General features: G+C 42.0%; 1 protein-coding gene across 3 annotated transcripts; it reads right to left on the bottom strand.

The window, feature by feature from the left end:
* Positions 1-213: 213 nt before the first annotated feature.
* On the bottom strand, positions 214-26,107 carry tbl1xr1b (TBL1X/Y related 1b). Of its 3 annotated transcripts, none has more exons than XM_049598422.1 (16): positions 25,900-26,107; positions 23,676-23,742; positions 18,091-18,194; positions 17,791-17,936; positions 16,966-17,185; positions 15,510-15,642; positions 11,628-11,769; positions 11,061-11,124; positions 9,699-9,796; positions 9,007-9,067; positions 8,584-8,705; positions 7,327-7,401; positions 7,079-7,206; positions 5,303-5,468; positions 5,044-5,145; positions 214-3,404 (listed from the first exon to the last, which is right to left on the bottom strand). In XM_049598422.1, exons 3-16 carry the CDS (start codon positions 18,146-18,148, stop codon positions 3,378-3,380), a joined length of 1,542 nt encoding a protein of 513 aa, XP_049454379.1. In that variant the 5' UTR covers positions 18,149-18,194; positions 23,676-23,742; positions 25,900-26,107; the 3' UTR covers positions 214-3,377. The 3 variants fall into 3 exon arrangements, with proteins under 3 accessions (XP_049454379.1, XP_049454380.1, XP_049454378.1); XM_049598423.1 differs by lacking the exon at positions 25,900-26,107 and adding an exon at positions 25,443-25,652; XM_049598421.1 differs by lacking the exon at positions 25,900-26,107 and adding an exon at positions 25,447-25,652.
* Between the last annotated feature and the right edge of the window lie 1,486 nt (positions 26,108-27,593).

The following is a 27,593-nucleotide window of genomic DNA, read 5'->3' as shown; positions in this document are numbered from 1 at the left end:
CATGGCAATACTACCAAAGTGTGTTACAATATTTCAGAACTATATCTGAAACAAAATAACTGACAGACCAACTGACTTGGTTCAGAGCGTATCACACAGAGAGCGTATGCTGGTGTATACCTCCCCCACATAAAGACATTTACTTAGGAACTCCTTTGATAAAGAAACAGCGTTAGTGGAGCTACATGGAAATTACAAGCAAAAACACGATGATATTATCAAAATAGATTTTATTCTAGACCTTGAAATCTGAGTGATATTACAACAGTCAGATCAGGAGGCTGCGGACCGCAACCATGTGAGTGAGAGAGAAAGAGAGTACAATGTAGGTGAGGGCAAAGACAACACAACAAAAAGAAATCTGCAAATTGGTATTTACATGTTCTGTGTTATAATACAATGACAATTAAATCCAGATTTTATAATTTCTTTTTTTTTCTTCGTTTGTTCATTTCGTGTACGTAGCTACAAATAAATCAGAATTACAAAAGTTTTGAGAAGTACAAAACCTTCAAGGGCTCTCCGACATAGCAAAGATAGAATTAACGTTAGTACTTTCGGTAGGAACAAAAGATAGCAAACACACTTGAATGCAGTGTAAAAAGCTTATCATCTAAAAACGAAACGTTATAAAATACCATTCCACTGTCATAGACATCATTTGAAATAGTGTCTTTGTGGTACAGTCCAATCACTGTATTAAAGCAAACTTCAAAATAGTCTTTAGCTTCAGTACAAAATTTTTTAAAACAAGTAACATTCTGAGCAAAACCTCTGAAATGTCCTGACGACGAGTGTGTGTGTGTGTGTGTGTGTGTGTGTGTGTATGTGTGTCTGTGTGTGTGTATCAAGCTGTTAGCTGTTGGTTATGGCTGCGAGATGAGACCTGGAATGCCATGAAGTTGGCTTGGTTCGACTTTGACGTACCCCGAGGAGTCGGACAGGACACTGTTCACCTTTTTTCACCCACTGCACACTTTCTGCAACAATTCTGATTTAAGAGCATTTTCATTAGGTGTGTCTACGATGGCTTCAATAAACACACCTCCCTGTTTCTCCATTTTTAGTCTAAAGTGCAGGAAAAAAACACCCATCAAAGGGCTGCTCGTTTTTTTTTTTTAAATTTTTTATTTCTCTATGACTGTTTAATGGTATTTTATAAAAAACCATTCCTCATGGTTACGACCCTTTGTGATGCACGACAACATCACATACTGTATTTCAAGCGTCTTCAAAAAGTAACTTTAAAATCCACCCTTAGTGTACGAGTGGCATACAAAAGAGTCCCCTGTGATAGCACAGATATATATTTATATATATTTATATATATATATATATTATATGCAGATACCATGTTACATCAAGTCATATGCTGCGAGTCTGCCTTTCAACAACAAGCACAGACTTGCCTCAAAACGCCAATTCTGAACACTACAAACAAAAGCGCCGTCTATCCGTGCATAGGCCTGAACGCAGCCTGTCTCCAGAGAGAGTGTGTGTGTGTGTGTGTGTGTGTGTGTGTGTGTGTGTGTGTGTGTGTGTGTTAATGCTAGGCAACGACAAACTAAAGCAGAGAGACTGTAGTGTGTACTTGCTGGACATAAAAGCTGCACACGTTACAAAGTGAAAGTCAGAATGTTTTTAAAGGTCCAGTGTGTAAGATTTAAAGATTTAGTGGCAGATTGCAACCAGCTGAGACTTCTCCGTATAGAGTTTGAACTGGGTTCAGCACGATGAGCAGGGTGACAGCAACGTTCACGTAATAAACTAAACGAGCTAACTACGCTAATGATGGAAATGTGAGACGACAATAGATATCAAACAAAAGCCAGTAACTGTATCATATTAAGTTGCTGTGAGCTTTAAATTCACCACTTCTGAGCAGAAGGCAGCAGATAACGTCATGTCGGAGCCTGAACTGGCAGTCTCTCTTCCTCCAGGCAGCTCCCTGTGTCTCAGTTTCAGGGGTAGTCCTACTGCTAACTACGGTGGCTGTTGCAAAAACAAGAATGGGCCTATCTAGAGCCAGTGGTTGGTTTGTCTGTTCTGGACCTGCTCTCTATGTAGATATTAACGGCTCAACTTAAGGTTACAAAAACATAACGATTCTTATTTTCAGGTGATTATGAACGTGAGAACACACTTATATTCCAGTTCTGCCAGTAGATGCCCCTAAATCCCACACACTGGACCGTTAAGACGCTGCGAACGACTTCTCAACATGACAAACCGTGATATGAACTCCAGCCAGGAAGTGATACTGCAGATGACGTCCTGATGAGCACAGTTATGACAACTAATCGTTCACGTCAGATGGATGCGAGCGGTTATGGGCCTGACCTCCCGAATCTCTCTCTCATTCCCCACAGCTCCCAGAAGCTGCGACGACGCCAGATGACAAGCTACTCCTGTGCCACGTTACCTCACAACTGACACAAGAGCACAGCCGCCGCCTGAGCTTGAGACACAGATCAGGGACGAAGTCGGCGATGTAAACCTGAAGCCAACTGCACATCAGCGTTGATGTCTTTAGAACATGGGATCGACAGCTACGTAAGATTATCTTTCAGCCTAGAGGTTTTGAATTCTTTAGAGCTCTATGTTAACCTGATGAATTGTGAACACCTGAAAACCATTTCTGAGGATAAAAGTTGCAAAAACAAAGGACAGTTCAGCCTTTGATTAACTGCTTTATACTTTGTTAAAAAAATGGAACAAACCTATCGGATAAAAATAGAGTTGACAAAATTATAAACCATTTTTATCTTCTAAGCTATACATCTGCATTTTTGAACCTTAAAGACTGCCGAGACGTGGATGAATGGATCTCCCAATGAACAGCTTTAAACACCCATTGTAAAAGACAACCCCCCCTCTCTTCTCTCCCACCCCACATGTTGTATAAAACCCGCAGATATCAGTAAAATCCAAATTCAAAACAACAATGTCCACAGGACACCAAATGCTGACATATGCAATATGCACACACCAACAGAGAACAAAAAATCTTTAGATTCTGGTACAAAGGATAAAAAGAGGAAAGCGAGAAGAATCCTGGTGTTTTGGTTTGCGTGTGACGGGTCCGGAGAGTTTGTACTGTGTGATGACAGAGAAATGTTTTTTCCTGCAGGTCTGTGCGAGTAACGCAGGTGTCCATACAGACCTGATGTGTGCCTGACGCAACTGTATGCGGCGAAGATGTGGTCCTTATGTGTACATATGACGGGAAGGATGGTGGGGAGGGGCGCTCCATTTGGCGGTAATGGCGGGCCATGGCATCTGATGGGACTACAGCAGTGTGGCGGACAGGCAGGGACAGTCAGTCATTTTGGCTATGTACACATTCGTAGTCGGTCCATGGCTCCCCCAGACGTGTGTCATTTCCTCAGGTCTAATACGCAAACCTGGAAAAACAGGAAGGAAGACCATTACAGACAAATCTACTTCCTCTGCCGCAAGTTTCAGTTTCTGCCACACAAGGACTCTTACTGGCAGCCGCAGGAAGGATGATTCATTTATCAACAGTGAGCTCAGATTTTTTTCCCTTTCACACAAAAAGACTGAACCACAGAATTTGTTTACAACAACGTCTGGGTAGAAAACCCCAGTGTCTTGTACGTAAAATGAAACAGCGCTGAGCATATGCTTCCTCAACAAGTTTAGTTCTTAGCCACCTAAAAAAAAACAAAATCAGTTTAAGTGCACACTACATTTAAAATATTTTCACCGCTTTATTGTGCCGTCCGACAGCTCTCTGAGACAGGGAACTGAAGTCGCTATCTCATAGTCACCAGATGTCTTTGACAAAAACAGTCATTGTTCTTTGCAGAACATGGAAGTTGCAGGTCTACGGCTTCCTCAATCAGTTACTGTGTAAGGTACAGCAGTGGAAAATATTCCAAATATAGTGTTCACTTATGCTCATATTAATTTTTGAGGTGGCAAAAATAGTTCTGCTGCTTCCCCCACCCACGTCTGTGCTTGTAGATTTGGTTCAGTGAAGATGCTAACTGCTACAGCGTTACTAACTGCTAAACAAATGGTCATTTTGTTGGTGATGTACTCCTTTAACATGTAGAAAGTTAGCCCAAAAATATGAGTGCATTTAATTATTAATATAAATATTTATGTCATTACTAAAATAAGTTAAAAAAAAAGTGAAAAGACATCTGAATATTTTCCCATAGTTTGCAACTGTTCATGGTGTTAATTACATACACTTCTTATTAACAACCTATAGATGGCTTATTTAGTGAACAGTACTTTATCTTTCAGAACCTAATGGCTCCCTCTAGTGTTGACTGATGGCACTGCAACACAAAGTGATACATTACGTTTTCATTCAGTGTTTGAGGCTTCGTTTGAAACTGTCTGATGTTGAAGTTCCCACAGTCACCCAAGGTTGTGCATATACAAAACTAACCAAAATAAAACAATATATATATATATACATGAAATGTCTTTAAATCTGTCAACACAACAAGTATGAGGAGGCACTGGTGCATGTTATTAAGAGACTGGGATGTCTCCATAACTGTGAATCAGTGCCTTCATAAAGGGCTGTGTTTATACTGTAATAACTACGCTGCACTTCTTAAATCTTGCCGCTGACACACACACCCCATATTATAAAAAAATGTACCTAAAACTAATACTGAAACTAATTAACACTGAACTAAAACTAAAAATAAAAACTACTCTGACTACACACTGCTGCCTACATGAGTCAACAATCTCATATGACTGAGCCGCACATCATAAGTCAAACACTTTTTTCCACCAGCAGAACCAAGTTTGACCTTAGCGTCAACCCTGATTCTTACTAGAGGCATTTTATGGTTTCAGCTTACTGGGGTGAGACCTTTAATACACACGGCTGACGCACAAACTTCTTGGGTCAGTAGTCTGGTGTGGAAGTTGCACATAGAGGCTGAAGTGCATGTGTGTGTGTGTGTGTGTGTGTGTGTGTGAGTGGCTGCTTCATTCAGCAGTGCTTTAGTGATTATGAAGTGTGTGATGGAGTGCTCAGGCAGAAAAACTCACCGATCCGTCTGACGCGCTAGCTCCTACTTTGTCCCCTGTGGCATTCCAGCACACCTCAAAGATCCCTCCTGTCCCCCGGTAGCTGTGGACTAAAGCACCCGTCTGAAGAAACACACACACACACACACACACACACACACACACACACACACACACACACACACACACACGTTGGCAACATCATCCTATGTATTTATGCCATCTTAGTGTGAGTACAATGTTAATGAGCATATCTGTGGTTAGAAGTTTTATCCCACACCTGAGTGTTCCAGATGTGGACACACTTGTCGAAGGAGCCGCTGGCGAGGTGCCTGCCATCAGGGCTGAAGGCCACGCTGTACACGGGCTCCTGGTGGCGGGTCAGCGTATGGATACACACCCCGCGCTCCACGTCCCACAGACGCACCGTGGAGTCGAATGATGCGCTGGAGAGAGGGAGCAGGAAGAGGAGCACGCTCAGTGTCCAGGAGTCATGTTGCAATTAAATTAACTGCCATGTACGACACCCGTGAGATAAAGTGTGTCAGCCGGACATGGCAGCACTAATTAAAGGAAACAACCTAATTAGTGACTTGTCTCTGCATGAATGTTGTGTTTCTCCACTCTATGCATCACCTGAGACGATATCTTGGCAGGCCAACGTGACACGGCCATTTCAATCAGATTTATTTTTATCGTCTATTGGAACGCAGAGACGCCACTGTCTCTCAGTCATGTTGTGGATGGTGGCCTGTTTGTCAGTTCTGCTCAGGCACGGTAGGATTTTAGGGTTGTAGAGCTGCACAGAAAAGTTAGAAGCTTCATTCATAATGTTTATATTCAAAGTCTAAATCAACAGTGACACACTGCTGTTTTTTTTCTTTTTTTAGTGTCTATTTATTCTGTTCAAACCCGTTATGTCTGCGCAGCTGCAGGTTTAGATTAGGCTAAACTAATATTACTACTGTTATACTATTTGTAGAAGAATTAGACTCCAGTGGTGGCTGCGTAGGAGTGTTTCTGACTAGTGTGATCCGAACATCTCCAAAAACTCCAGACTGTTGTAAAGTCCAAAAGTAGGGATGCATGATATTGGATTTTTTGCCAATATCTGATATGCAGATATACATCAACTTATTTGGCCGCTAACTGATACCGATATCAATACACTTTTTTTTTTAAATTAGGAGCTTCAATTAAAGTTTGAAAAGTCATGGGAAGGTTTTGAAATTTTGCCCATGAAAACGTGTGGGAACCCTGACTAACTATTTACCAGCAGGTGTTGGGGTAAACTGCTCTGTGTTAAATTTTAGTCGCTGCTGCCGCTGTTTGCTCGTGATGTTGAACCAAACGTTCTGTGTAAAGGCAAAACAGGAAGTTTGCTGATCCTTTCCACCACTGGAGAGGCTGTCTGTCATATAGGTGTCCTCCTCTGTCTCTGGGTCATTAAGTAGTTAAAATATTAACCGCACAGCCCTGTCGGGTTGTTCAGGTGGTAAGATCCGCTCTGATCTGCTCGACCCAGTGTTTATACCTCAGGGTCAGCTAAGCGACTGTGGCATCCTTTACAGGTGCATCTGAAAAGCACTGACGCTGGCAGTGTGGTGACTCACACCAGTCGGAGTCGGCCAGCGGCTACAAACACATCAAATGTGAGTTCAACTGAGGAACCAGACCTGGCTCTGAAGACGTTATTATCGGAGCTCGAGTCAAACTTAATATGGCAAGTCAAACCTGGTTATTATACGAGCAGCAGCACTGAGGTCAGTGTCAAATATTTTATTGACGAGCTTCTATCGAGGAATGGGAGCGCTGCTGAAATCTGAGAAGAGCAGCGGACAGAAAACTTGTTCAAGGTATTAAATATTAAGCAAGACAGATTTATCAGGGTTATCTAAGTATCCTGATATCACCTCATAATTACGGAAAAATGCATCATTAATTAGTGGAAACTGCTGATTTAAGGGCATAAGATACCATGAGCAGTGTTTATTTCATCTCACTGTAGCATTATGATTGTTGCTTATGATGTTCAGATGCTGCTTTGTGGGCTCACCTGGCCAGCATGAGGTTGGCGCTGGGGTTGTTGGTCCCGGGGCCTGTGGGGCTCCACTTGATGGTGTAGATTTCTTTACTGTGGGCCTGGAGGTCATGGACACACGAGTCCTGCTTCATACTCCAGATCTATGCCAGAGAAGAAGAAACCAGCTACTTAGTATGCACATGCAATCAGGAATTTATCCGATTATGAAGGCCCATATTTTTTGCTTATCTTAGTCACATGTGCAGGTTATGTGGACTGACCTTCAGTGTCATGTCATCTGAGCAGGAGGCCAATAAGCTGCCAGTGGGATCCCATTTGATGGCGTTCACCTCATTCTACAGTGAGTGAGATGAGAGTTAGACAACAAAAAATGGTATATTTGACTGATGAACACATATATGTATACATAGATACTTCTATGCCAATTTATCTCAAGGCATTACAATGATATATGTCCTAGACTGTCACAGTTGCGAGGAGGCTTTCCACTGACATAAATTGTTGAGTTGTGAATGAATGCTTTAAAGCTGGGGTAGGCAGTTTTATTTTGGCGTCATTGGGCAAAATCCCACAGTAAACTTTGAGCATGTTGGAATTCAACTGGTTTGGGAGAAGACGAGACTTGAGCACCTCATTTTGGCCCCGTTTACAGGCTTTAGAAAGCCTGTAAACGGGAGACTTTGGCCAATCACAAATTATTGCAGAGAGAGGACGTTCCTATGGGCTGTTCTACAAGGCAGATACATGTGCATTTGGTGAAAGCGTGGTTAAATGGTGGAGAATCCTGCAGAGAAACTGCACTGCAAAGCAACCCGAAAAAGGAAGATGGACTTATCAAAAAGAGAGTCTGACAATAAATAAAACTGGTCAATATTAGAAAAGTGTTTCAGAGATGGAGAGAAAATGCTGGTAATAGTTCAACTTCCTGCTAACCAGAGCCAAAGGGTCATGGCTGCAGTGTCAAGTTCATGTTTATGTAGCCAGCAGTAGCAAGAGTGATGAATCTCAAGTAATTCCAGTGCCTCTCTCCCTGCTGCTACAGACCACCTCGCTGAGGGGAGAGTGAGCAGCAGCTCTGGAGACAGACCCCCAGTCAGCAGCTGCAGCAACTCGAATCCAGCCAGAACAAACTCCTACCTGCTAGATCAGCAAACTGTCTGTTGTTACAAAGGTTAGACCTGACGCTGCTGCTGGCTGGTTTGGCCGAATTCCGGCTGCTACAGCCACCGACCAAAGGTCCATCTCCTAAACGGCTGCCTGCTCTTCTCCTTAGGAAACAGTCCACACAGGCAGAGGGACCATGAGGTGGCTAACTTTTGCTTGCTATTTCTTGTCTCATTTTTTTTGTATTTGCCTACCCCAGCTTCAGTACCATTACTAAATTTCATCAGAAGCTACAGTGACAGAATTCACATCAACTATCCTACAATGCTTTAAGAAGCATGTTTGGCCAGTGAAGGGTTTCCATTTCCCTCCCTGTGTGAGAAAGCAGCGCTCACACAGGAGTCCCGTCTCACCGTGTGTCCCTGGAAGGTCTTGACAGGTCTGTCCTGACCCAGCTTACACACATGGATGCACATGTCCGTGCTGCAGGAGGCAAACGTGTTGTTGCTCTGCCAGTCTACGTCCAGAGCAGGTGCTGTTGGGAGGCAGAGACAGAGCTTAGAGCTGCAGCAGTGAGGCTTTACAGTACTGTGATTCAATTCAGGGTCGCTGTCATGCTTATACACACTGAACAGTGTCTAAATGTGTAAAGATAACTCGGGCTGAATGAGGCAGTCAAACATATCTGTCACAGTGTGTGAAAGGACTTCAATAACATCAGTGTATCATCACAATGGTCTCACTGTAGTTCAGCAAAAGGTAACATCTGTCTAAAAACAAAAAGACTCGTGCATGCAGCCTCATGTGGAACAATCCAGCTGACTCCTGTCACTCACCCGAGTGGAAAGGAAACTGTTGTTTCGCCTCTCCCGTGTGGGCGTCCCAAATAATCGTGGTCTGTGTGAAGGAGGACATTTGCATTATTTATACTAAACTAGTTTCCTTCCAGTGAGGAAATCAATACAAACATCACATAAATAAAATACAGAGAATGTGTTCTTGCTTTAAAGAAGCTGCGAGTCACACTCAGTTGACCTGAATAATATGAAGTAGGATAAACAGGGAAGTTAATAAATCACACACATGCGCCTGTTTATGCCTCCCAAACATCAGCGCTCGGGCATTAAAATGAATGCTGAAGGTGACACTGTGTGTGTCATTACACTTCTGTACACTAGATGGTAATGTTGAACAACGTCTGTACGCAGCGTGTCTTATCTGATGTTTGGTGGAGAAGCATCACTCTCATGTGTCACTCTGTAACATTTGATGTAGGTGTAAGGAGACCCTGACATGCAGGTACACACTGAGGACAGCACATGATGTCTGCATGGACCTCTCTGTGGTCTGAACACCATCCATATTATGAACATTTCCTTTTGGCATGTCTTTATGTATAAATGTATTTTACATATTGCACCATTAAAGTGGAAACTCTGAATAAGCATTAAGCTGCAGGGTTCACAGAGTAATCCAAAAAAGCATGAATCAAACTTATTCACCTCTATAAGTCAAAGCTAAGTCTTACCTTGTCTACACCAGCACTGAGAATGAAGTTTCCTTTCTTATTCCACTTGAGTGCAAATATAGGACCTTTATGTTGACCCAGCGTGCTGGCCAGGTTACCTGCAAGTATTAAAAAACCCAACTGAGCTTAAAAAAGGAGCAGAAACATTTTATCACCCAAGCAGTGTTTTCCTGGAGTGCATGCAATGTCCTGCTGAGTGAGAATAGTGTGTGCCTGTGTGTGTTAAAGGGTAATATGAACATGCTTGTTGAAACTGTGGAAGCCATCACATCCATCCTCACATACTGTAATCAGCGGTATAAAGACAGGTGTTTTCTCTCCTCAAAATGTTCATGCATTAGGCTAAATTATAGACTAAACAGTGCATGGGTAATTCAGAGTTTATTTACAAATGGCTCGAGGCAATTTTCCCAGGTAGCTTGCACTTTTGAATCATAAGCATCAATGGTTAGAATGCCTGTTTCGCCAATCAAATATCTATTGAATCTTGGAGTGCCATATCTCATTTTGTTCAGAAAAAGGAGGACTTTCCAGTCAACATAATTTCAATAGCCAAAGACATATCTGAGAGCACGACAAGCAAAATATAAATACATGGGCCTGACCGATTTGGGAGACGAAAAAACTTCTGTGGCTAGGGTTCTCTCAAATACATCAATGACCAAAAATAGAATTTGATGATGTTGTTAAGAGGCGTAAGATCATGGGAGTTGTTGTCTTAACTGTTAAACAACCACCATTACCAATTCATTTTTTAGGCTTTATTTTATTTTTTAGACAGGACAATTTGATGCATGAGGGGGTTTCCTTCTCCAAACAGACCTGATGATTGATATAGTTTAAAACACTGAATAAAGCAGTTTCACATCAAAAATCTGTGTTTCGTAACTCTCTTTGGTGGCTAGACGCCAGGAGAGACTGCTAGCTGAGGTGCCACTTACGTTGTTTTTAGGCTGGGACTCCTTCAGTGTTTTTACCAGGAGCCAAATTAACCCCAGAACTCTCCTCCTCTCAAAAACGCATAGATCTGGGTTTTAAAATTGATAAAAAACACTGAAAAAAGTAGTTTCATGTTAAAAGGTAGTGACTCTCCGATACTTTTCAGCTGACATAGGATGTCCCAGGGAGTCATGGAAGAAATATGAGCCTAGCTGCCTTTAACAGTAACTCAGCTTGTTTCTCTTGAAACTTAAGGTTCAGATGTCTGATGACTAAAATCCTTAAAAACGATATCATTAAAAAAGACCATGATCTAAAAAGTGATGCTGAGGTGACTGTAAATAGAATATAGAGGGCTGGGAATGTTTTAATGTCCTGCTATCTGGAAAACTGCCACGCATCACTGTAAAGCTGCGATCTTACCGTCTTTTGTCCATATCCTAGCAAAGCCATCGTACGAGCCTGTCGCTAGCAACGTTCCCTCACTCTGAAAGACAGAAAGAAAGCAATGAGTCTATTAGTTTGAAGTCAGTTGCACTACGACAGAAAGAAAGCAATGAGTCTCATTCGTCTGAAGTAAGATGCATTTAGTCTTTCTCAGCCTCGATGCAGACTCATTCAGGCAGCGCTGGGCCTGATTTCACAGTTATATTCCACTTTGTTTACCAACGAGACTCGCATTAAGGAGTAAATAGTTAATGACAGACAAAATATTAGTGCTGATTTGGCGTTGTGTACAGACTTGTACTACTCAGGGAAAAAATAGTTTGCAGCTGAGCAGCATAAAAAGCCTTTTCCCCCGCGGGAGTGACTCGCCCCCATATATCTGGTTGGAAGGAATGCCTTTAGCAGAAGTAGTGGTCACACACACACACACACACACACACACACACACACACACACACACACAGAGCACTAGATTAGATTACTCCAAACTGCACTCAGTGGAACAGACACACACACAACCATACTGTTCAACTACACACTCACATTCCAGTCTAGTGAGGTGACGTCTTTGTTGCTGGGTACGTCCTGGCCCCCTTCCCGTATGCAGTGCCTCAGAACCAGCTGGGTGGACCCGCCTGTGCTGTTCTCACTCAGGTTCCAGATCCGTGCTGTCGAGTCCCCGGAGCTGCCCGAGTCAACACACACACACACAGTTTAACGTTAGACACGTAACATGACTTCGACTCTAAAAATCAGTACTGGTAATGGTATAAAACTGACCATCGCTGCTCTTGAGTAGAGTTGGGGTTTGAAAGCAATTTATCGAACCTGAACCCAGTATCATATCCAATATCTTTTTAAATCTCTATCAAACCTTTTCATATCATCTGTTGAGGAAAAAGGAGAAAGACATTGTACAAGCACAAAACTCATTAACTTTTACGTGGACCCAAACGCAGCCCTCGACTGTTACCAGGACTGTTCCTCCATTTCAGTTTTACTTTGAGACGTGTGCTCATGCTCAGGAGCAGGACTGGTGAATATACAGTATGCATACAATACTCACTGCTGCGGGGTTGGACGCTTTTATAAACGAGCACTAAATTGTTGATTAAGGCAGCAGAAAGTTTGATGACATTTTAGAAAGATGATGAATCACTCTGGTCCTTGATTAAGTTTTGTTTGGTTAAGTTAAATCAATTCTTTCTACTGACAAAGGCTTCGATCCATGTGCTGTGAAGGAAATTAATGTTATGGATTTACACTTAACTGTTAATTATGGCTCAAGGTAATGGCCATTTACAGTCAGACAAAGCCTCTCCTGGGATGAGTGAGGGGGTAATGACTTTGTCTCACATATTCACACCTATTTCTCACACCTTGATAGCTTATTTCAGGACTTTCATTACTTTAGTCCAGACCATCTACTGCTGCTGGATCTGACACAAAGCGACCTGTAAAAAACCAGCTGGTGCATTTTATCAAACCATATCTGTTTTATTTGTGTTTCATCTCTCTGACTGCTCAGAAATGCAGTGCCTCTTTTGAGCCAAAGATACTGAGGAGTACAGGGAGGAGACATAAAAATGACATCATCAGAGGAGATGATTGTTTCAATAGCTGCAGTTACACTGGCAATATTTTTTTGATTAGATTGAAATCATTCTGATTATAGATTACAACTTAACTAATAACGTGGACGCTAAATAAGGTGATTCGATAAGATATGTGTTTACAAGTCTCAACCATTCTATCAGAATACGACATTTTTGACTTGCGTAAAATGGAAGTGAAGCGTCTGATTTGCTTAACTGAGAAAATTTTAATTCATTCAATTAATAAACTGTCAAAGGAGAAGAAGTGGTTTCACCTGTTAATATAATTTGATAGTGTAACCCAGGTTATTTCTGTAGCTACAAATTACAGATGTATCCAAAAGACTTTGCATGCAAACTATCGATAGACGCTGCAATTTACCAATGTTCCCTTAACATCATATATGCAGGCCACTGCTACTGGCAGCAAAAAATGATCGTTATGTCCAGCGACTCAACATCACAGCCTATATCAATACCGTAAGGTTTTGAAATCAAATGATTCCTACATTTATCAGGGCACTCACAAAAGAAGGTACCATTAGCAGAGCACTAAATATTGTTTTATTCTATGAACGATTTCTTTGTCAAAATGAGCAGAGGGATGCACACACAGACATCTGTTGGAGCATGTGCAATGCAGGCATCCCCTACGTCACCTACGTTACCCCCATGAGTCACCAACATGTGCAGGAAGAATGTATTTATTCCAACCACAGCGAAACGATCAGATTAAGCATCTACACTGTTATTAGGCGTTAATATTTTCCGGATTCTCAAAGGTAGGCAACACAGTAACAAACATGACGAAAAATGTCCGGACGTATGTACGTAATGTACCTACTTGAAAATTCATTCAGATCAGACCAGTCTCTTGTGATTGAAGTTGCTACATGAGGTATTTATATTCTTATTGCGCTATTATTCTGATTATTAAGGTACAGACATCTAACAAGAGGATTTATTTGAACTGGGGCGAACAAAGCTGTGGGATTTGCGTGATCTGACCCTCAATATTAAATGAGAAAACAGTGAAATGTAATGTTTGCTGTTTGGCCCAATCAGCTTAGAGATGCATAGCATTAATAGAACCCAACGCCACTCTTGAGGTGATCTGATCAAACAGTGCAGACTGCTACAGATGGTGAAACTGCGACAAACAAGCCCACCATTAACTCACAGAACAAGAATAAAAGACTGTACTCAGCAGTCACTCTGAGGCTCACCCCTCTCAGTTGACGGATCTATCAGTGGAGCCATGATTGACTAATAACTGCTGAGTCATCTGTTGTTCTCTACGGACAATAAGCCTTCAGTCATTAGTTGTTACTGGAAAATCTGTCTCATTTCCAGCATCACAGTAATAATGTGAAACATGCTTTGCTCTTTAAGAAACACTTCATTGTGAGAGACTCTGCTGCATGAGTGCATTGATCTGGAGAGGAGGAGAGGTATAATGACACTGGAGAAACAACCACTTTAGTCAACAAAAGTTTGTTTAGTGCTGATAAATTAGGAAAACAAGCCTTTTCTCCTCACACACCCAGGTTTCTCCTGAATAAGACAAAGTAAACTGTTTTTAAATGAGCTCCCTGACCAACAAGAGATAAAGATTTTGCTTTAAATCATGGAGTCCTTGTAGGTTAATGAGTAGACGGCCACAAACAGAGCAGTAAGGACTTATTACAACACTTGCTGCTGCGTATTGTCAAATCATAATAACTGAAGGCTATCATTCAGAAGGCATTTGTATTAAATGTTCACCACATGACTGCCTGGCGGCTGCATGCTTCTACCAACCAGTCATGTTTACATCCATGTCTGTCCACACTCACATGTAGCCATGACAGTAAACAGAGCTTCAAGCATGGATGCTGCTGCAGAGAAGCTTCAAACTCTAAATGTGGATGCTTCTTACACATCAACAGAAGATCTATACATTCAGCACAGTTTCAAGGTGGACACCCAACATTAGTGTCACCAATTCAGTATCTGACCAAATGTCTTTTCTTCTGTTTCTGAGTTATGATGTAGAAAAAACAGACATCCTACTAGACGTGAGGTCACAGCGACCTTTGACCACCAAAATCTAATCTGTTCATCATTAGTCCAAGTGGACGCTTGTGCCAGATTTGAGGAATTTCCCTTGAGGCACTCCTGAGATATCCCGTTCACAAGAATGGGACAGACGGACGGACAGAGCTGCACAATTTATAAAATATTATCAGAATTCCGATATGGCCGAGTGCAATATCTAAATCGCTGGAGCTGCAATTTTTTGATAAAAGGTAATATGTGACACAACATACTGTTATGAATGAAGCACTGTGGTGTTACAGAGAGGCCCTGGCCAGATAATCGTATTTCATATGTAAGTGAATAAGACAGTTTTGTCAGTGAACCTTGTGAGTTGTAATGCAGCCAAATTTGATAACATTACCTTTGTTAAATGTTGCTGTTGTCCCTGGTTTTGTATGAGCAGCGAAAAGGTCTGCTAGTTGTTAGGCTAATTTATACAATGTAAAATGCCATAGACTTGTACTGAAAAAATTAGCATGTTGTATTTGTGAGGAAAATGTGTCCAGATAAACACAAGTGTTTGTCTGTGAATGCTGCGAGCTATAGTGAAGCTGATTTGTGTACTTGTGTCTGAAAATGTCTATTAAGCCATGTTTAATGTGTGTTAAATGTGTGTTTTGAATCAACTAAACTTTACAGCACTTCACAGAAACGCTGCTGCTAACCAGTGCTTTTGGAGGTGTTTTGGAGAGTGACACTTTTCCATGATATAACCCTTATGGGAAGTGAGGGATGATGTGGAGATACTGACCCGGAGGCGAGGAGGTCGTTCACTGGGTTCCAGGCACAGATAAAAACTTCAGATTCGTGGCCCCTCAGGACCATGGCTTTACTCTGGGGGATCTCCACGTCCCGGTCCACCTCCATCATCTCTGAGTGGTGATCTACAGGAAGGAGTGAGTAACGAAACCTTTAACTAAAACTTTACATAACAAGATTCATTAGCTGCTGTCCCACTGTTCTGAAGGTTAAGAGGATGTGATGCAATTTTCAAGGGTAATGGAGTGTAAACAAGACGTGATGAATCACCGCTCCCAGTAAAGTAGCCTATTAATTTTGAAATGAATAGCCAGTGTTTCCCCACACATAGCCTCTATTTGGGTAGAACTGCAAGATTAACAAACTCTCATTTTAACAATGACAGAGCTTCATCTAATTTCCTATGAAGCAGGCCAGCCTCACAGCAGCACGCAGTGACGTCATCGTCTGATCTTGTTAATTCAAACAGAATGGCGATGCCACCGTTTCTCGACAAGCCTCGAGTAAACGGCACTGCGCTGAGTGAACACCAGCCGGAACAGCTGACAGCTGTGGAATTAAAGAGCAGACTGTGCTTGTTGTTGGATGACTGTGAGTGTTTTCACCAAACCACAGCTTGTCCTAAAGCAGGAAGTGTGCAAAATACAAGTAATCAACCCATGTGAGACACTGTAGGTGCTAATGTTGGACATGTCTGTAGGCTGTGAGAACCTGGATCTACCCGTCAGTAGCACTCTATAATTTCATTCAGAGGCCCCATTGTGATTAAACCATGTTGAGGAAAAGGAGGGAGGTTTTGAGGGAGAACAACCAAACCACATTTTGCCTTTTACGCTAAAACAAACAAACAACTGTGTGCTGGGAAAAGGTGAGTAAAGACGTGGTGACGGTGCTGCACAGGAAGGACAAAACCATGAGGAAACACATGTGCTGCTGTTAGAAAAACACCAGAGTAGCTTTATGTAATACCCAGCAAGCCGCAGACATTTCACACAAAACTAAATCCAAATGTACTGCAGCTGTCATGAGAAAAGCAAACAGCTAACACACACAAACAGAGGTGGTAAGCTCTGACTCCATCCAATAAGAACATCCAAATCACCTTATATGGAAATTGTGAAAGAGAAAATTATATACCATCATATATACAGTTAGTGCTCATTCCTCAAAATATACTTTGCTATGTATTTAGGTCACAACAACCCGCCTTCCTTCGTATAACTCAAGTCTTTTTTTTCCATTCACTGGTGTTATATCAAGAACCAGATTTCAGGCTGAATGCCAAACAGCTTACACAGCATCTTATAAACATGAATCTGATTATGTCAACGCATTTAACGCCGGAATAACATCCTGCATAAGAACATGAAACATTTCTGGAATTTGGTCAGCCATCTGTTTCTTAAGGAGCTGATTCAGAGATTGTTTACAACCGTGAGCGAGCTTACTGGCTAAGGCGTGGGATCCATTTTCTTCCCCGTTGGCAGCGCCCTCTCCATTCTTGGTGCTTCCCTGGGGCCCTGCGCTGCTGCCGCTGCTTGCCGCCTGCTGCTGCTGCTGGGCCAGCTTGTCCCTGTAGGCCTGCTGCCTGGTTTGGACCACGTCTGGCATCACAGCGTCAATCAGAGACAGTGACTCAATGGGCCGCCCGTCAAATAAGGTCCCGTCCTACAAGGGGGCACATTGAAAATTTATATATATATATTCACAGTCATGCAGGTATGTCAAACAAAGACTTCACTTTTCCAGGCGCTACTTTTTCATTTTCAAGGACTTCAATCAAAGCAAATAATTCATTTCCAAATATACATTTCTATTAAACGTTAAATGAAGTGATCAGTGTCTGTCTTTCCAGTGAAGGGTTACTCATCACACTCTTTTCATGCGAGTTTGTGTTGGCATGGCTAAAGTAAACAGGATTTAAACAGACTTTTCCTCTCTTTCGGGTGTGTGGATGTAACAGCGCTGTAACTTAAAGTTAAACTTAAGTTACAGCTGGTTTTGTTTAAATTTAAACATTTTAAATAAAGGAGTGTATGTTTAAGTGCAAGGATCGTCGAAATTCGCTGGTTTTGGTATCGACTACTAAATTTTTTGGCATCGCAACATGCCTTACTTACATCATCCTTAAGACCACCCACCAAATTCACTGCACTGTACAAACCAACACACAAACTTGAGTCAAATCCTAACGCTGAGAGTGCACCTCTTCTTGCCAGCGTGTTGTAAGGTTACACTAATTCGTAGTTGAGGATTTAAAGATGGAGCCTGACCTCATTGATGCTGACTTCAGCCTCCACATACTGCAGACCCTTCTGGATGATGGAGATGAGGGCAGCAGGGGGCACCAGGGCTCCATTGATGTTGGACTGACTGATGTGGCTCTCTATGCCAAAGGTGAACGCTGAGTGGGAGAAGCCTGGAGGAGGCACAGATGATTTGGGAAGTAGGTCGGAGTCAAAGTTCGGTCACAGAGAGTCCAGAGCAGCAGTGTGAAATATGACATTTGAAATGTTCTTTGAAGGAGGAGAACGAGTGCATTTCGCAGCTGCATTCAGATAATCAAGACTTACCTGACTCTTGCAGGTATCTGTAAACCAGGAAATTGACTTCATCACTGCTTATGCTCATTTTTAGTCCTGGTGATTAAACCATTGGGTCAGCACAGGATAGGAGCCTGTAAAAGCAAACCACAGAGCAGCTTTAATTAAATTGGTGGTATTACACATTATTGAACTGAGCTGAAAGAAGGGTTTCTTCATCACTCAAGTGTTGGGTGATGATAGTAAACAGTAAGATGACATGCAGGAGCACAGAGCCAAGGGTAAAGAAGAGCCCCCCCCAACCCCCCCCCCCCCTCTCTCTCTCTCTCTCTCTCTCTCTCTCTCTCTCTCACACACACACGGAGGATGGTGTTACACTACAAGCTAACTACGTAGCTCACTACCAAACTGGCACACACCGTGAAAACTGAGAAGAGGAAGAGGTTAAAAACAACATCACCTTGCCTGACCTAGATCTTGCAACTTCCACAGAGAGAAGCGGGTGAACACAAGCTGTGATCTGCCATTTGATACAATGATGTTTCGTTCCTCTCTAGTTGTGTTGGCGGCAGAAGCCTTCTGGCTCTAGGCAGGGCACCAGTTTCCATTCATTAACCTACAACTGGAAATAATTACCAGCCGCCTTCATGGGGCAGGCTGGGTATTTTGGACTAAAACGTCTGGAATAGATGGGCTTTAAACCTCAGCAATAACAGATCCTACAGTGCTTGAGTCCCGGCTCCATATTTATTCATGCAGAACCCGCACTGTTTAAATGGGACTGTGGAAATAAACAAGGGGATCTGGACGGGGGACAGAACCTCTACTGTTTCCATCATGCCAGCCTGCTGAAAAAGTCAACATGTCTCCTGCCGCATCCCAGAGGCTGAGGTCCAAGACCAACTGAACCAAGAGGCCTGGAATCTAGTAGAAGCCCTTCAGCTATCCATAACAAGGTGTTCAGAAAGTCCTGACGGCGTTTTTTTTCACACTGAAGCACGACAAATAGAACAAAATGACCAATAACAATAACACTGCAGAAAACACAGCATGCTTCAAACAAAACATGCTTTTTACACTGCAGCAGTACTGTACTCATGCTCTTACAGTGTGCTGTGTTTTTCCATTACACTCTGTTTAAGGGTCAGTGTAGTTATGGTGCACTACAAGCATGTTGATACAGCACTCATGCACATCTGACACTAGCCTGTTTTGAAAGGGTGCCTGCAAATGTCATCACTATGCAAGTGACGCAGGAGCGGTGAACAGGGTCAGAGCTCACTTGTGCCTGCCAAACACTACCAGGAGACTTTGAAAAGACTTAAGTCTGACGCCCTCTCAGAATGTAAGTTTACAGTCACACACTAAAAGATTTGCAAAGACTGGGGATCTTGCATTGTCACTATTTACAAGACTACGAGTAGATTCCTTTTATTATTTCCCAGCTCTTGAAACTGGTTCAATTTTATGCCTTTTCTTACATCCGTAAGAAGAGTTGGTTTACTAAGAAGTAGAGACAAAAATATGGCGTAACCTCAGGTCACATACATCCCCAACAAGAGAGAAGAACGAAGCAGCAAGAAAAAGACGTGGAAATCTTTGTAAGCAAATACCTTTCTTGAAGTCTTCCCAAACAAAGGGAAGGTAATGTTAGCCTATCCAGAAATGAACAACAGCGATGATGATGCTTATAGCAGAGTGAAATTTAATAGCCTCACAGTATCAAATCATTATACAGCTAGGCGCAATGTTAAAGGCAAGACGTCAGCAGTGGTGACAGCCAGGAAGGTAACTGAAGTGAAGAGAAGCAAGGAAGCAAATGTGTCTTTACAGTTTGTCTCACATTGCGAATTTACACAAGGAATGGAACAATAAAACACATTGGATTCACTGTGCACTGTGTGTTACTATTTTATCAAATGACAGACTTAAAAAAAGGCAAATGAAAGACAGATACTTTACTCTGGAAACACAAAACCAAAGGTGTCACATGCCAACAATATTCTTGGTAATTCAGCATCGGTGTAATACATAAAGATAAACCGTGTCTGCGTACAAACTTTACATTTTGGATTTTGTCGCCTCAACTCGCCACCAGCCTCAGTTGGTTAGCTGCGCTGTTTCAGTAGCAAACTGTTCCAAAGGCAAGATTTCTCACTAAACTAAGTGCTGCTTGGTGGATCAGATACCGACGACAAGGTGGAATTAAACACAGATTCGTGTTCACTCCACAACTCCACCAGTTTCTATATCTTTTCCACAGTCCAGCAGAACCAAGACTTGTTCATGTTCTTGCCAGCCCCACAGTCCCCTCCACGTTTACTGTCTAACCAGTTTGCTGCTTCCTGTTTAGTGCTGTAGAGTGCAGCAATTGTGTTTTTTTGTTTTTTTTTTACTATTAACAGCAATGAACTTCAGTATTTGCACCAGTAGAGACGTGTCGTAATGTGTCGTACTTGTCCTAACGTCAAGATGAGAGAAAGACTGACTTAAAACAGCTCGGACTGTTGTCTGCAACAGTAAAATCGCTTATAAAGTATTTTTGTGTAAGGCCAGCATTACAAGAATAGGTTGAACAATTCATCTGGCTGACCCAACATCTTACTATATTATAACTTCAGCACTGATCGAGAGCATGGACACATCACTTCCTGCATCATTTTGCTTAGATAAACAGCTGCTAACTTGACACGAGAGTTACACAACGTGCAAATGACATAACCTCACCTGACTGAATCGTGCTATCATGTTACATCACAATATTTTCAGCTGTGGACGAGATAAGAACCCATAGGGACATTCCAGTTAGCAGCTAACTAAGTGGACCTAAACAAGTTATCAGTATAGTTGTTAAACAAAAAGTCTATGCTACAAAAATTTTTAAGTGCATCAGCTTAACAGTTCATGATTATTATTCCCAAAGACTCGGAGCTATGAATTAGCCGTCTGTCTGTCAAACTAAGATTGGCTCAAGCAGCTAGAAGTGGAGAGCTTTAAACTCATTGACATTAGTCTCACATTACCAGAAGCCCAGACAACATTTGAACCGTGCCAACGTAGGCCTCGCACTCAGTGAGTCTGCATCTCTTGTACAGATCACTGACTGAGACGGGCATTTGGTACAGTCTTGTTTAAAGTGGCAACATTTTATCTGATTGGTCAGAAAACGTTTTAACTTCAAGTTGACTTTTCAAGCAGCAAGACTCTCTTGTCAATGATGAGCACTGGTGAATAAATCTGAATGGTGTTTAACGGAGTACAAAGTCCACTTTGCTATGTGGCCTAGCATGCAACTGATCACAGGAATTTTGAAATTAAAAACTTGGCTGCACTAGTGAATCTTTTAAATTATAAATCCTTGACATGGTTGGTGTCTATGTCCCATTTTGCCTTGCTCTCTCCCCAGATTTTCCTGTCTTCCTTTCAGCCACTGCATTAAATCTGGTATTAGAATTTCAACATGTCATACCGATGGACTTTGAGTCAACCTGACAACCAACCAAACATTTCTAAATAGTTCAGACAGGTGTGAAAACACAACATTCAAATGAGTCAGCTACACAAACAGAAAGTCAACCCAAGACACCAAGCACTCTGCGGACCTACCCCAATACATACTGAAAAGCACTGAAGCACTGAAAGCTCTTTACCAACATACGTTTGGTTTAAAGCCATTGTTTCCATTGCTTTTTCCATAGACGCATATTTATGTTTTGGACAGCGTCCCATATGATACATATTTCCACAGAAAAACAAATTATACTGAACCACTGCCACACTCCAAACCTCGAGTGCTGTACATGTATTTAGCAGTGGAACCACCACACCAACATATGACTCAAACCAACCTTTCGATCTCAAAATGAAAACGAAATACCACCAGCAGAGTGCGTCCTTCATCGATAGGTGTCGGTCTGCCTCAGTTCCACTTCTAGTAGGATGTATTCTTATCAAGAGCTCACTCTCTTGAAGCGAAACCACAACCATCACTTCTTCTACCCGTAACCTCAGCTCATAAAGGAATTTCCTTACAAGTGAACGGTTCTAGTTGTGACGTATAAGAGCTCTTGAAAAGTGCCACCACTTTGTAAACAACTGGATTATTGGAGTCATTTCAAGGTCAACATTTGACTTAGCGTAATTTGCTTAACAGACATGTTCGACAACTCACGCTTGTTTCAACCCTTTTTTGGGACATGTCTAATACTAACTTGTTGGTCTTGACTGAGAACAATCCACAGCAATATTTTTTTGTTTTAAAATAAAAACAATGTCCGCACACACGAGCGTTTTAGCATCAATTCAGAAATAATCTCCGTTAATACTAACACGCCTGAAAACACACATCACATGGCCATTCACGTACACTGGGCATGTTCGTGCGGGTGTTAACAGGAAGCAAATTGCCTACTCTCTCTCTCTCAGACCAGAGATTTCTTTGCTTGGACTGATGAAAAGGTGGAACTGCTACTGACAGAAACATGAGTATGATACTGTGTTCACATGATGAGTGACACAGCAACAGGCTACAAGTTATAATCAATGGGAGCCGGTGACTTGGAGCAACAAACTGATGCCTGAAACTTGTCGCTGAGCACGGCTGTGACACGCTACAAGTCAAAGATGTATGGGCTTGAATGTTTTCTAGCACTCAAATAACGTGGTGAAGCATAAACCAATCATATGTTTTTGTTTTTAGCGGTAGTACTATGTTATTTATCTAAGTTGGCTGGTGGTATTCTAGCGTTCTTTATATTACAGTGCACACATGGATGCGATGGGGTGGTGAAATGTGATGTAAAATGGGGCTCAGGCATTAATCAGAAGCAGAGATACTTTTATGACCAAATACAAACTTTGAATGAAGTGAAGTTGAGCTGCTTTGTTGCTAGATGCAGATACACACAAGCTTGTGACGACGTGACTACCCTAACACACGCTTGAGCAACAATTTAACAACGTCTCTGCGAAACTGTAGCAGGTCATGCTATTGCTTTATTGTTTGTATTGTGAACACTGCGTAAGGCAATTAAGGCAGCGGAAAACAGGTTGGGAGTCACTGCAAAGCAAATACAGCAACATATCAGAGTGGTACTGGGAGCCTCATCAATTGCTGGAGAAAGGAGTACCCACACAAGAAGGTACCTAGCCATAATGTTTTGACTTGCCAAGTATGACTGATAAGACCCAATCTGGAAACGAACCATGTCTGCGTCATGTTTTCCAGAGGTCTACCTTTATGCCCATCCAGGATTAAAATGCAACCCCGGAGTTTTCAAACTAAAAAGTGGTTGGCAGCATTTTAAAGGTCTCCATCTTAGAGGTTCCAAAACGCTGACGTAATGTGGCCGCTGGGTGTAAACGTAGCAATAGTTATGAGTTTTTAAACAAAAACATATTAGTGTGGATGTTGCCTGAGTCATTCCTGCACCTTCTCCCACCGCCTGAATACAAAGCTAAATTACAGCCACCGCTTTCTCTATATGACTCCTGACGCTTTGCTATAGCAAAGTGATCTGCCAGACTGCAATATAGCTTGCAGCCACAGCAACAGACAAAACAAACAAGTAAGGAAAAAACACAAAGGTGTGACATTAAATAGTGAGATACACTACCCATGTGATCGAGGTGCCTTCAGATGTGCATCATGGCTCCGTTGTCCTCAACAAGAACTCTCGGCCCCTGAGAGGAAAGAAAAGAAATTGAATGCACCTCTTCCAACTTCTGAATTATACATAAGTGACATCAGGCGTGGGCAGCACATCTGGATCGTAGGTTGCACTGTTCATCAGAGTGAAATCACTTGCAGACGTAATGTTAACATTTTATTACATTCTGCGTCTTAAATTGGTATATTACTATCAGTAATTTGTCTCCATGGCACACTTTTTATACTTCAGACCACCTCCCACCATGAACTGTGGTTTAGTAATCTGCCCCAACCTTCCAAGTAATGCACTAAGACTTTTCGCACATGTTCATATGTGTTTAAATCCTTATTTAGCAACACAGGATCTATGTAGGCCGTGCCAAAAATCCACAGAAGATAGTGCTTCTCTATCAGTGCTGTGACAAATTACCTTAATTAAAATAGACATTTTAGCAGCTGCGTGTCAGCTAGTGGGTGAAAAGGCAGCCAGAGGAAAGTGTTATGAACCAAGGGGCGTGTCACTAAACAATGAAAGAAACTGGGTCAGCAATGTAATAAGCCAAAACAGCCTGTGGATATTTATGCTATGTGCGGTGTAACTATACCTGAAGGATAGTAATTAAAGGGCAAGTATGCTTTTGTAGAGTCAAACAGACATGTCAGTTAAGTAAGTACAGATAAATTTTAAATGCTTGCCGCCTACAATAGTAACCAACATCTTACTCTTGGTACTGGATAGCCATCTGGGGCCAAGGACTACAGTTTTTAGTCTGAGTGTAGCTACAGTAAATGAGCAATTCATTTTGTCAAGTGGCCATTTCAGAGTATAAGCCGTCTGTGTGACTGTAGGCCTGGTTCAGCTGTTCCTCCCCAGGTCACATTGATTTCGTGCAAGTTAAATACAGGCACAATGCTAATCTGCCGGTAGCGAAATCTGCAAGATAGCATGGCAGGATACTTGCGGAAATACATTACCCATCCCCCACACACGGTGGCGACTGAATGGGCTCAACAAACTACAGTGTGTACGTTAACCGACATGCTGTTATAAGCATAGTAACCAATGTGTGCCAACGTATAACTCAAAATACACTTCATACTGTAAGAGAGTCTGAATCAAGTGTCTTTCTGACAAAGCTTTGGAAAGATAAACTATATAGCAGCGCCTTATCTACAGAGTGTAACTATCATTTAATTCACAAGCTGACAATTGTCCACATGTCATGGGTCAATGAGTGGATGTATGGGGAATGAGAATTGGCTTTAACTGCACTATTGTTGTACGTTTTTATCAAGTAAAAACGCATTACTTCTGCCTTCTTATTTACCTCGTAAACTACTGCAATTAACCGTTTATTTACACCCCATTTTTACGCGATGCCCCATCTGAGCTCCGGGACGTTAGCATGCTAGCCAACATGCGAGTTAACATTAGTTTTACATTGGCGGCGGCTGTAACCGTCACCGCACATGCCAGTCAGGCAACGCGGTCTAACATCTCATTTATTTAATCCAGCTCACCAACAGTTAACAGCTACCAAACTAATGCAGCTAATGCTACATTGACTAGCAATGTGTTTAGCTGTTCTACAAAGCGACTGACTGCTATAAGTTAGCTTCTTTGAAACAGCATTTCTTGCCGAGTACAGTGATCTCGTCAGCCACTCTCGACCTAGCTAGGTGGCTAACACTAGCATGCTAGGCTAATGACAGTGTTGCTATAATCTCGCACCTACTTGGACAAAACCTTTCAATTGACGAGATCTTCCACAGCTCTTGTGTCTCAAGTCAGACCATGTTATCTCTTTAATCGATTGCAAGGCAGATCGTTTGCGCACATGTATTAACTATCGATAGGTTATAATATTTAAACTAAAGCCAGGCGGTAAGAGCCCAGCAAAGGCTTCAGACATTCGACACAGTGAGGTGACCCGGCAGGCGAAAATGAGCTGCCTGTAACTACTGTTATTTCAAAGCGCCTCTCGCTAAAGCTCAATGTAACGATTAACCGTGACGACCGCGCCATGTATTAACGGCTACACGACCAAATACGGCGACGTAGTGGTGGTAACTTATGTAACAAGACTAGCTAGTATACCTTTATATAACAACAACAGCCACACCAAGCAGAACTAGGATAAAAGCTATATCGGTGACTAACCTATTTACCCAAAAGCACCAACACACACCTCGTGGTTTGTTAAAGGTGAAAGCCGCCCTCAAGCGTTGATTAAATATTAGCTGCCGGTCCGTTTGACAGGTTCACAGCAAAATGGAGCCACATTTCCTCGTTGAAAGGGACCAATGAGATGGAATAGGGAGAAAAGGCCTCTGGAAGTTTGTCCCGCAGCCAAGCACCAGTCATAACAACAGTGTCCTCGCCCATCCCCCACTACACCCCATTTCTGCCTGGCTGGTCATCACTAGCCATGGATTAATGACACCCCACCCCCTATCCTTTGCTCAGTCATTCAGACTGGGAAAGTCAACAACAAGCTTACATCATCATTGCAATCTGTGTGTTACACAGATTTATTTATATTTTTTTTTTTAGCTGTATACATAATCCATAATCATATTAATTCCCCCAGTGTTCGCAACAAAGATGATAGCCTGGATATATTGTACTCTGCTCATGTATTGTTTACACTAATGTTGTTGACTTTTGCAGCACTTTGCCTTTATTTTTATTTCTTCTTGACAGGCATTTGTTTGTTGTGCACATGGGTGATTACTGTGTACTGCAAATTCTAAAGTGTAGGCAGGGGCGTGAATATAGACGGTGGTGCACTGGGGCCCATGGGGTGCAGGGGCCTGATTGCCACCTGGAAATTCATCCATGTTCAAAGAAGAACTTCCGTTAAATCAAATATAATGCGATTTTCTATGCATGCCCTCAATCCATCTCCATCGTGGTTTTCTGTTTTTGTAAAATAGTATCAATTTCTTACAAATTATATGCTTATATACAAAAACAAACAAAAAAAGGCCCTGTAATTTAAAGGCCTTTTCACACTGAGTCCCTTGTTTTGGGATGCTTTTTTAAATATGTCATCCGAAAAAAATTGTTACACACAGAAACCTTGCACGCTGATTACGATGCATTATAATGTTCTATTCAGTGCGAAAATTCGCAATACGTGACGAAATGAAAAGACATTCCCTACTTTGCCTCTCTCAACTGGAGGTACCTATCTGGCTGTCATCACTCCCTCCCTGTCTTTTATATGGCAACACAGCTGCATGAAGGGGCAGAGCTGTCCGCCACGTTCTGTGTGCTGCCCACATCCTCCTCCAAATCATCATCAGTCACCTAGATATTACTATCTGACCTGTTGAACGAGAGCTATCTGAGTTATAAAATGATTCTGTGCGCCCCGTTCCTCTGTCTTGTCGCAGCTGAGTCCCACTGCCTCCCTGGTCAAATCACTCTAAAGGCTGCCAGCGGATGTGGAAAAATAGAAAATCAAACCTGTTCCGAAAAATTTCGTGATGGACGAAAGTTTTGGTCACTGTGCAAATGTGATTGACACAATGTGAGATTGTTTTTATATTAGACGTGCGATAATTTTGGATGAAAAAAAAACGGATTCAGTGTGCAAAGGCCTTAACTCTAAAAAAAAAAAACCCTAATTATTTAAACTAATAAGTTCCTATTTTCTTTTGTATTTTTTTGTCATATACAGATACGTAATGATGATTGCTGGGTAAAGTGTATGTTGATGTTGTCCACTGTCAAGTCTCTGTTTAATCATGTAATGAGACCATATGATTTACAGCAGCTAGTTTAAGTGCAAAATCTAAAAGCTGGGCACATCTGCAAACATAAAATTGGCAGTAAGACACACTGTTGGTGAAAATACATATGCCTAAAACTGTGTGC

The sequence above is a fragment of the Epinephelus fuscoguttatus genome, linkage group LG15 (genome assembly GCF_011397635.1).
Source record: "Epinephelus fuscoguttatus linkage group LG15, E.fuscoguttatus.final_Chr_v1".
NCBI lineage: Eukaryota > Metazoa > Chordata > Actinopteri > Perciformes > Serranidae > Epinephelus > Epinephelus fuscoguttatus.
This window is presented reverse-complemented; position numbering and strand designations above follow the sequence as displayed.